The sequence below is a fragment of the Salvelinus fontinalis genome, chromosome 30 (assembly GCF_029448725.1).
Source record: "Salvelinus fontinalis isolate EN_2023a chromosome 30, ASM2944872v1, whole genome shotgun sequence".
NCBI lineage: Eukaryota > Metazoa > Chordata > Actinopteri > Salmoniformes > Salmonidae > Salvelinus > Salvelinus fontinalis.
The window spans coordinates 11,528,283-11,539,789 of NC_074694.1; the positions used below are offsets into that span (position 1 = coordinate 11,528,283).

At 50.9% G+C, this 11,507-nt stretch overlaps 1 protein-coding gene across 7 annotated transcripts in view; it reads left to right on the forward strand.

Annotated features, from left to right (window-relative positions):
- Positions 1 to 11,507, forward strand: part of LOC129828630 (serine/threonine-protein kinase LMTK1-like) — a 136,680-nt gene that overhangs the window by 112,235 nt on the left and 12,938 nt on the right. For 6 of the 7 annotated variants that reach the window (XM_055889715.1, XM_055889716.1, XM_055889718.1 and 3 more), the window contains 4 exons: positions 770 to 976; positions 1,636 to 1,785; positions 2,683 to 2,888; positions 8,854 to 11,507. The exon at positions 8,854 to 11,507 is cut by the window's right edge and continues 849 nt beyond it. In XM_055889715.1, the coding sequence (XP_055745690.1) occupies positions 770 to 976; positions 1,636 to 1,785; positions 2,683 to 2,888; positions 8,854 to 11,507 (3,217 nt within the window). Of the gene's footprint in view, positions 1 to 369; positions 470 to 769; positions 977 to 1,635; positions 1,786 to 2,682; positions 2,889 to 8,853 lie in introns of those variants that run through there. The other variant, XM_055889721.1, reaches the window with a different exon arrangement.

Sequence of the window (11,507 nt, forward strand, 5' to 3'; positions counted from 1 at the left end):
TGTTCAATTTTAGAATAAGGCTGTAACGTAACAAAATGTGGAAAAAGTCAAAGGGTCTGAATACTTTCCGAAGGCACTGTATATATATATACAGTTACATGGACACAGACACAAGTTGTACTTGTTATACTACAAACCCCTCAATGGCATTGTATGATACTGATATTACCCTGACGACTGGTACCCAGTAGTCACCGTATTCTCCTTCTGGAGAAACCTAGAATGGCTGGGTTGAGGCTAGTTTACCAGAATCCTGCAGCTGTGATTGGTTGGCTCTTCTTCCTGGTTCCTGTTGGTTTCTTCCTGTAACAATATCCTGGTGCTGCCTGAGTGCCTCGTCATAGACTCCAGCATCAGTGATTTTGTTGCAGGGGGGGACCCCTTCTCTCCAGAGTGACCCCTGCTCTTCCTGTCACTGATGTCTACAACATCCACTTAATGAGGAATGAGGTCTCGTATGGTTGAATTGGTAGGTGGTTGCTATGCCAGGATAGTAGGGTTGACTCCCAGGGCTGCCGATATGTAAAATGTATGTACGGATGATTGTAAATTCTGTCTGCTAAATGACATATATCATTATTAGAAATGGTTTGAATTGATAAGTAACGATATACGACATTTATTGACTGAATTTCTGCAAGACTTTTAGTACAGTATTGAACATGTCAGACTGCCCATGCGTGGTCTCACCATGATAACTTTACCGTTATGCATAGACATCAATCAGTTATCCTCTAATGTACAAATGTATTCTCTGTCTTCCCTGCAGTGACCTGGCCCTGAGAAACTGCCTGCTGACCGCTGATGTCACAGTGAAGATCGGAGACTACGGCCTGTCACACAACAAGTACAAAGAGGACTACTTTGAGACATCAGACCAGATGTACGTGCCTCTGCGTTGGATCGCTCCAGAACTCGTAGATGAAGTCCATGGCAACCTTCTGGTGGTGGACCAGAGCAAACAGAGCAACGTCTGGTAATGAATGGTTTAATCAATCAATCAAACAGTCAGTATAGGTAGTCCATGGCAGCGTTCTGGTGGAGAGAGCTCAGTTGGTAGAGCATGGAACTTGCAACACTTCGATAGTGTGTTGGATTCCGGGGATCATGGTAGAGATAGCGTTCAGAACCCAGTTATCTAGTATAACAAGTTCACCCCTATGGGCCAGTTTCCCTGACTCACATTCAGCCAAATCCTGGACTATGAACAACCTCAATGCTTTTTAGTCTAGGACTTGGCTGAATCTGTATCCGGTAAACTGTTCCTATCTAGAAACCGACACCATAAAATATGTGAACGTAATTAGGGGTTCACAGCAAAACCTATTGTTATTCTTTTCTTCTTTTTTTTTATCGTTGACAAAGGATTTTTTTGGGGGGGGGGGGCTAATGGATTGGTCAAAATAAGGCTGAGTTATTGGGTAATCATAAATCTGATTTTACGTGTCCATTTAAACCACTCTGTAAATCCACTCTGATCTTCTGTCCTTTCTGTCGTTCTGTGAACCCCGCAGATATATTTGCCAAATGTTTTTCCCAATAAATATTGGTGGTTATGCTTCACGTGTTGTTCTTCTCCGTGATTCTATAGTGTGATGTTGAGTGGGTTTCTGTGGTCTTTCTGTTCTCTCTCAGGTCTCTGGGGGTTACTATCTGGGAGTTATTTGAGTTGGGGAACCAGCCGTACAGACACTACTCTGACAGACAGGTGTTAACCTACGCCGTGAGGGAACAGCAGCTCAGACTGCCCAAGCCCCTGCTCAAAATACCCTTGGCAGAGCGCTGGTAAGTCACGCACGTACGCACGTACGCACACACACACACACACACACACACACACAAGGGAGCAACACGGGCACACACACACACACACACAACAACACAAACAATCTCACCTGTTCTCGTTTTAAACCTTAATAAGTAATCTGTGGCTCTCGCTCTATGTCCCATCAATATCTTCTCATTCTAGTGGCTCAGTGAGTCAGACATCATATGCTGTGTCCCAAATGGTGCTGTGTTCCCTATCCAGAGCACATGGCTCTGGTCAAAAGTAGCAAACTAAATAGAGAATAGGGTGCGCATACGACTGGTGTGATGATGCGTAAAACAAAAAAAACAAAATGGATCCAATCTCATTATCTCTGAATATGGGGGAGGTAATTAAAACCCATCTCTCATAGGATAAGACTCTGCTTGATTCCTCATCTCCCCCATCAATACAAAAGCAGATGCTGTGTGCTTATTTTCATTTTCTTCACATTTCATTTGCATCCCAAATCAAATGTATTTATATAGCCCTTTTTACATCAGCTGATATCTCAAAGTGCTGTACAGAAACCCAGCCTAAAACCCCAAACAGCAAGCAATGCATGTGTAGAATGGAACCCTATTCCTAAATGGAACCCTATTCCTAAATGGAACCCTATTCCCAAATGGAACCCTATTCCTAAATGGAACCCTATTCCTAAATGGAAACCTATTCCTAAATGGAACCCTATTCCAAAATGGAACCCTATTCCCAAATGGAACCCTATTCCTAAATGGAACCCTATTCCAAAATGGAACCCTATTCCAAAATGCACAACTGTTGGCCACAGCTGATAGATGAATTTGTGGTTCATTATATCTTCCTACATGATTGTTGTAAGGGTTATTGTGGTGCGTGTGCCCTTTTGTCACCAGGTATGAGGTGATGCAGTTCTGCTGGCTCCAACCAGACCAGAGGCCCAATACAGAGGAGGTCCACCTGTTACTCAGCTACCTGTGTGCCAAGGGGGCAGGTGAGGCCGAGGAGGACTTTGAGAGACGCTGGAACTCCCTGCGTCCCAACCCCAACGCCGGCCAAAGCAGCAGCAGCCTTCATCACGGCGCCGGAGCCCTGGCCTCTGGTACGTCATGTTCAGGCCACTTTTTATGGCTCATGACTACTTTGTGTTCTGTGTTTTTTTTGTCTCGCACACATTGTGCGTCTCAGAAGAAAACAGAATTTGCTCTTTTCAGTATCACTTTAGTTTATTAAAGGGAAACTTCACCGCTGGTCACTGTTAAGGGTGTTTTTCCAGTCTCCCTACATCATTTTGACTGATGAGTGGGTGTTTCAGGAGTAATTATGCACTATAGCAGTATTTGTTTTTATTTTCGCGCCAGGAGTGTTCAACCAATTACATCATCAGTTGATTGAGCCTGCTGCCTGATATAAAAATGTATAGAGTCATGTTTTGTAGCAACTATTGTGGCCTTTGTGTTTTGCCAATTGTACGATCACGCTAGGATGAGTAGATATGGTTGTCCTTGTTCAAGAGAGCCATTGAACTGGTCTCCACGATGTCCCTCTATACAAGGACTGTCACAATGGCGTGTATAGGTGGCAGAGGAAGTCAGGCGCAGGAGAGTCAAAATAGAGTGTAGCATGGAGTACTTTAATAATAGTCCCAGTAATTAGCTCCATAACACTCACGGAAAATATTATACTACAAAAATCTGGGTATGAAGACCCATAGCACACCTATACACAGAACACACAACACTTGACAACGAACAATCTCTGACAAACACATGAAGGGAAACAGAGGGTTAAATACACAACAGGTAATGAATGGGATTGACAACAGGTGTGTGGGAAGACAAGACAAAACCAATGGAAAATGAAAAGTGGATCGATGATGGCTAGAAGGCCGGTGAAGTCGACCGCCGAACACCGCCCGGACAAGGAGAGGTAACGACTTCGGTAGAAGTCGTGACATTACCCCCCCCCCTGACGCGCGGCTCCAGCAGCGCGTCGACACCGACCTCGGGGACGACCCGGAGGGCGAGGTGCAGGGCGATCCGGATGGAGGCGGTGGAATTCTTTTAACATAGAAGGATCTAAAACGTCCTCCACCGGAACCCAGCATCTCTCCTCCGGCCCGTACCCCTCCCAGTCCACGAGGTACTGAAGGCCCCTCGCCCGACGTCTCGAATCCAAAATGGATCGAACAGAGTACGCCGGGACCCCCTCGATGTCTAGAGGAGGCGGAGGAACTTCACGCACTTCAGCCTCCTGGAGCGGGCCAGCCACCACCGGCCTGAGGAGAGACACATGGAACGAGGGGTTAATACGGTAATTAGTGGGCAGTTGTAACCTATAACATACCTCGTTCACTCTCCTCAGGACTTTAAACGGCCCCACAAACCGCGGACCCAGCTTCCGGCAGAGCAGGCGGAGGGGCAGGTTTCGGGTCGAGAGCCAGACCCTGTCCCCTGGTGCGAACACCGGGGCTTCACTGCGGCGACGGTCTGCGCCAATTTTCTGGCGCCTTATGGCACGCTGAAGGTGGACGTGGGCTGCCTCCCAGGTTTCCTCAGCGTGCCGAAACCAATTGTCCACCGCAGGAGCCTCGGTCTGACTCTGATGCCAAGGAGCCAGAACCGGCTGATACCCTAATACACATTGAAAAGGAGTAAGGTTAGTGGAGGAGTGACGTAGCGAGTTCTGGGCCATCTCAGCCCAGGGCACGAACTTCGCCCACTCCCCCGGCCGGTCCTGGCAATAGGACCGCAGAAACCTGCCCACATCCTGGTTAACTCTCTCCACCTGCCCATTACTCTCGGGGTGAAAACCTGAGGTAAGACTAACCGAGATCCCCAGACGTTCCATGAACGCCTTCCAGACCCTTGATGTGAACTGGGGACCCCGATCAGACACTATATCCTCAGGCACCCCATAGTGCCGGAAAACGTGTGTAAACAGGGCCTCTGCAGTTTGTAAGGCCGTAGGGAGACCGGGCAAAGGGAGGAGACGACAGGACTTCGAAAACCGATCCACAACGACCAAGATCGTGGTGTAACCCTGTGAAGGTGGAAGATCAGTCAAAAAATCCACCGACAGGTGCGACCACGGCCGTTGAGGAACAGGTAAAGGTTGAAGCTTACCTCTAGGCAGGTGTCTAGGAGCCTTGCACTGGGCGCACACCGAGCAGGAGGAAACATAAATCCTCACGTCCTTAGCTAAAGTGGGCCACCAGTACCTCCCATCAAGACAGCGCATCGTCCGACCTATCCCAGGATGACCAGAGGAGGGTGACGTGTGAGCCCAATAGATCAATCGGTCGCGGACAGCAGACGGAACGTACAGACGACCAGCTGGACACTCAGGAGGAGAGGGCTCTGCACGTGACGCCCGCTCAATGTCCGCGTCCAGCTCCCACACTACTGGCGCCACCAAACACGAAGCTGGGAGTATGGGAGTGGGATCCATGGACCGCTCCTCTGTGTCATACAGCCGAGACAATGCGTCTGCCTTGACGTTCTGGGAGCCTGGTCTGTAAGTAAGAGTAAACACAAAACGAGTGAAAAACATGGCCCACCTTGCCTGGCGAGGATTCATTCTCTTCGCCTGCCGGATGTACTCCAGATTGCGGTGGTCAGTCCAGATGAGAAAAGGGTGTTTAGCCCCCTCAAGCCAGTGCCTCCACACCTTCAAGGCTTCTACGACAGCCAACAGCTCTCGGTCCCCCACATCATAGTTTCGCTCCGCCGGGCTGAGCTTCTTCGAAAAAAAAGCACAGGGGCGAAGCTTCAGTGGCACACCCGAACGCTGAGAGAGCACTGCTCCTATCCCAGCTTCGGATGCGTCCACCTCTACCATGAATGGCAAAGAGGGATCCGGATGAGCCAACACAGGCGCCGAGGTAAACAGAGTCTTCAGGTGTCCAAAAGCCCTGTTCGCCTCAGCCGACCACTGCAAGCGCACCGGACCCCCCTTTAGCAGTGAGGTAATGGGAGCCGCAACCTGACCAAAACCCCGGATAAATCTCCGGTAGTAATTGGCAAACCCTAAAAAACGCTGCACCTCCTTTACCGTGGTTGGAGTCGGCCAATTACGCACGGCTGTAATGCGGTCGCTCTCCATTTCCACTCCTGAAGTGGAAATCCGATGCCCTAGGAAGGAGATGGATTGTTGGAAGAACAAGCATTTCTCAGCCTTGACATATAGATCATGCTCCAACAGGCGACCAAGCACCCTGCGCACCAGGGACACATGCTCGGCGCGGGTAGCGGAGTATATCAGAATATCATCTATATACACCACTACACCCTGCCCGTGCAGGTCCCTGAATATCTCATCTACAAATGATTGGAAGACTGATGGAGCATTCATCAACCCATATGGCATGACCAGGTACTCATAATGACCTGAGGTGGTGCTAAATGCCGTCTTCCACTCATCACCCTTCCGAATACGCACCAGATTATACGCACTCCTGAGATCCAATTTTGTGAAGAAGCGTGCCCCGCGCATTGATTCCATAACTGTATTTATCAGAGGTAGCGGGTAACTATATTTCACCGTGATTTTATTGAGACCTCGATAATCAATGCACGGGCGTAAACCACCATCCTTCTTCTTCACAAAAAAGAAACTCGAAGAAGCGGGTGAAATGGATGGCTGAATGAACCCCTGACGCAGGGATTCAGAGATATATGAATCCATAGCCACCGTCTCCGCTTGCGACAGGGGATACACGTGACTCCTGGGATATGCAGCGTCTACCAGGAGATCTATCGCACAATCCCCCTGTCGATGGGGTGGTAATTGAGTCGCCTTCTTTTTACAGAAGGCGAGTGCCAAATCGGCATATTCAGGGGGAATGCGCACGGTGGAGACCTGGTCTGGACTTTCCACCGTAGTAGCACCAACGGAAACCCCTAAACACCTACCTGAGCACTCTCGCGACCACCCCGTGAGAGCCCTCTGTGGCCAAGAAACAGTGGGGTTATGACACGCTAACCAGGGTAGACCTAGCACCACAGAATACGCAGGGGAATCAATAAGGAAAAGACTAATCTTCTCCTTGTGACCCTCCTGCGTTATCATATTCAACGGTGCGGTGACCTCCCTGATAAAACCTGACCCTAATGGTCGACTATCTAAGGCATGAATAGGGAAAGGCATATCCACAGAAACAATAGGAATCCCTAAACTATGAGCTAAATTTTTATTAATGAAATTCCCAGCCGCGCCTGAATCTACTAGCGCCTTATACTGGGAATGCAAGGAAAAATCCGGAAAAGTGACAGAGACAAACATAAGTGCAGCAGAGGGCTCTGGATGAGTATGGTGCCTACTCACCTGGGGTGATGCCAAAGTGCCCTGCCTGCCTTCTCTATTCCCAGAGGAACCAACCCGGCACCGATCAGCAGTGTGATCTCTGCGATCATAGATGGTGCTCGAGTGGGTACCCCCTCCGGTCTCCCTGCGCACCATCCCTCCCAATTCCATAGATTTGGGAGAGAGAGTGCGGGAGGATGGAACAACCAGACCCCGATCTAGACGTCCCCGAGTAGCCAGCATGTTGTCCAGCCTGATGGACATATCCACCAGCTGGTCGAAGTTGAGGGTGGTGTCTCTACAGGCCAGCTCCCGACGAACGTCCTCGCGTAGACTACAGCGGTACTGGTCGATCAGGGCCCTGTCGCTCCATCCAGCGCCGGCAGCCAAGGTCCTAAACTCCAAAGCAAACTCCTGGGCACTCCTCGTCTCCTGCCTCAGATGATAGAGGAGCTCACCCGCCGTTTTTCCTTCGGGAGGATGGTCGAATACTCTCCTAAAATAAAGGGTGAACTCCTCAAAATGGTCCAACACTGCATTCTCCTCTCTATACACAGCGCTGGCCCACTCCCGGGCTTTCCCGGTGAGGCATGAGACGAGGGCGGAACTCTTCTCCCGGTCGGATGGTACTGGGGAGACCGTGGCCAGATATAAGTTCAGTTTAAGGAGGAAACCCTGGCAGCCTGCAGTATCACCGTTGTAACCCGTGGGTAGGGGTAAACGGATTTTGTTAGGTTCAGGTGGGGAAAACACGTTAAAAGTAAATCCCCGTTGTGGCAGTGGAGGCGCTGGAGAAACTCCCTGTCTCTCCCAGCGATCCATATTCTGGACAATGCGATCCATGAGGGCGCTCAAACAGTCAATCTCCTTCGCTTGGTCTATAACGCGCTTTTCCACCTCCATGGGCGTCGTGTCCTCTCCTGCTGACTTCATATTTTAGGGTCAGAGATTCTGTCACAATGGCGTGTATAGGTGGCAGAGGAAGTCAGGCGCAGGAGAGTCAAAATAGAGTGTAGCATGGAGTACTTTAATAATAGTCCCAGTAATTAGCTCCATAACACTCACGGAAAATATTATACTACAAAAATCTGGGTATGAAGACCCATAGCACACCTATACACAGAACACACAACACTTGACAACGAACAATCTCTGACAAACACATGAAGGGAAACAGAGGGTTAAATACACAACAGGTAATGAATGGGATTGACAACAGGTGTGTGGGAAGACAAGACAAAACCAATGGAAAATGAAAAGTGGATCGATGATGGCTAGAAGGCCGGTGAAGTCGACCGCCGAACACCGCCCGGACAAGGAGAGGTAACGACTTCGGTAGAAGTCGTGACAAGGACATTACAGGATATCTGGGTCTAGTATTATCCCTGGCTTTGTAAAGACTACAGCCTGACGGGAGCCCTACTTCCTTGTCCAATTGTGGTTCCCACCCTTGAAGGTGCTATGAATTCTTGGATAGTGTAGTTTGCTTACAACCAGGAAAAGTAGATGGCCCGTTTCTACTGGTGAGATGCAGAACTGCTGATATTTGTACTGAGAATATTCTAGATTTTTACGACACATTATACAGTATGTTAATAACATATTAATGGATATTACAGAGAAAGAGTAAAATGTCCCATTAAGCTCTGCTGCTGTTTGATGTAAAAAGTCCCCTTGGGAATTAACAAAGTGTCTGTCTGTCTGTCTGTCTGTCTGTCTGTCTGTCTGTCTGTCTGTCTGTCTGTCTGTCTGTCTGTCTCCAGACCTCCCCTCCTCCTTCCCTTTGCTGGAGCAGTTCTCTGGATGTGACGGTTACCACAGTGAATCAGGAGATGATATACTGACCGTGACAGAGACCAGCCACGGTCTGAACTTCCAGTACAAGTGGGAGCAGACCCAGGCGGGGATCGGGGCAGAGCAGCCTTACCACCACGCTGCCTCATCCTCCAGCGGTACCCTGGGGGTCGTCAACCACCACTGTCAGGACCTATACTACCCAGGTGGAATGGTGGGGGACAGTGGTGGGGTGGAGATGGAGTGTCTCACTCTGGGAGTGTCCCCTTCCTACTATGAGCACAAGACGCTGCATGTTTCTGGGGTCGGGGTGGTGCCGGAGCTCAGCGCCCGTAGTCCTTCAGTGAGCTCTGAGTACTACATCCGCATGGAGGAGCCTGACTACACCATGTGCTCCTACAGCCCAGACTACCAGGGCAGCCACGGGAGCTTCCTGACCGGCAGTGGCAGTGCAGACTCAGGGGAGTGTATGATGGGGATGGGTCCCCCCCAGGCCCACTCCAAACCTGTAGACTCCTACTGGTCAGCAGACGTCTGCAAAGATAGGGGTGTTGGAGCGTATAACTCGGACATCTCCCTGACAATGGAGCCCCATGTCTCTGACTCCAGCCCCCTGAGACCATGGGAGGCTGGTCACTACGTCTCCTACAAGGACCGGGACGGGGGGTACTACTACGAACACTCACCACCCATGGGCATTGGCCACCACATGGGTCTGGGGATGGACCAGCATTACCTGGTGGGGCGGGAACACTCTCACCCCAAGCCCCATCTGGAGAGCTGGGGGTCCCGTAGCCTGCGTCAGGCCCTGGGAGAACTGGACAACCCTCTGGGGATATCTCCCTCCATCAGCACCCATCTCCAGGATGGTGGTCCTCCTTTTGGGGTAGGCGACCCCTACTTGGAGACACCCCAGGGCACAGGCTCCATCATCGGGGGGAGTAGCGTCACTGGCGGCTACTATGACACGATGGGTTCTCTGAGGAAAACCATGCCGACCATGCCAGACCACGCCCACTCAGTCAGCATCACTATGGCGTCGGAAGAGGCCCTCTTCATTTGTCACCGGGACAGCGACCCGGATGAAGAAGAGGAGGATATATTCTCAGAGAGGCTGAGGAGAAGCAGTAGTAACCTCTCCAACCCCTCCGCTAACGACAACAGTCTAGGCCTGGGTCTAAGCCTTGGCCGTAGTGGACAGGCTGGCTGTAGACAACTACAGGATCCCTATGAAGACTTCCACTACTCTATGCCCACTACCGACATAGAGGACTCGTGGCCTGAAGAGCACTGTCTGACCTTCCGCTCCTCTGTCTCTGCTGCAGTTGAACCCATAGACTACCTGGAGGCTACAGCGGCTTCGGCTAATGACAGCGGCTGTCTAGTCTTGGGGAACCATCATGCCCTGGTCACTTCAAGGGACGCCTGTAATGCCTATATCTATTTGTGCCACGAGGGGGAGGGGGAGAGGGAGGTAGAGCCGCAACCCATCGAGTGCTGCCACTCTCATTTCGTCGACCCCCTCACAGGCTTAGTGGTGCGGAACTACACACGGGACAACTACAGCGATGAGATTGTAGAGATACCCAACAACGAGGAAGAGAGTGTGAATCTGTCGCCAGCACCGGGAGGTCCTAAACCTATCCTAACGCACAACACTAAGACCAGCACAACCCCTCTAAACCACTCTGGGCAATATGTTGACATCACTATGGACGATACCCTTTCAATAGACCATAAGAAAGAGGTTAGTACGGAAGACAAAGGGGTTCTCACAGACCCTAAACCAGAGGGTGTGACTCTGACCCTCTCCTCAGTGAATGTTCCTGACCTAGTCCCCATTGTCGAGCAAGAGTCAGAGCTGAGCCATACGTTAGACAGCGGCTTAGACAGAGACCACTGCTCCAGCATTAGTCTTGTGGACATCTCCGACTGCTGCACCGACGACGATGAAGATGATGACATCACCGACTCGACCTCAGAGATCTTCGCTGACGAGACGTCGGTTGGGGACGCTAATGCCTCCCCCCCCCTGGCCCGTCCCCTCAAGTCCCTGCAGAAGCAGGTGGGAACCCCCAATTCCATGGCCTCCATGGACCTGATGCCTTCAGCAGTCGGCTCCACCTGCAAAGCTTTCAGCCCCTCCTCCAGCTCCTCCCACCCATCTAGCTCCTCCCCCAAAGCAATGGACAGCGGGTACGACACAGAGAACAATGAGAGCCCAGAGTTCGTCCCCAAGGAGCCCCACAACGAGCCTCGGGGCCCAGAGACATTCACCCAGTCACTGGGGGAGTCTGTCCTGGACACCAGCCTGGATGAGGAGGGGGAGGAGGGGGGGGAGGAGGCCGAGGTGGCCCCACTGGATGATGAGGATGAACCGACCCTGGATGAAGATGTGCTTCTAGCAGCCTCACAGACCACAGACAAAGAGAAGGGTCTGACCCCACTCAGTGAGAAGAACCCTTACAGGGACTCTGCCTACTTCTCTGACAATGAGAACGAACGTCTTTCCAGGGATGAGGGGGGTGACGAAAATGTAGAAGTGGAGGAGGGAGAAGTGGAAGAGAGGCTGACAGAGAAGAGGGAACTCAGCCCTCTTCAGATAGAGGAGGAAGAAGAGGAG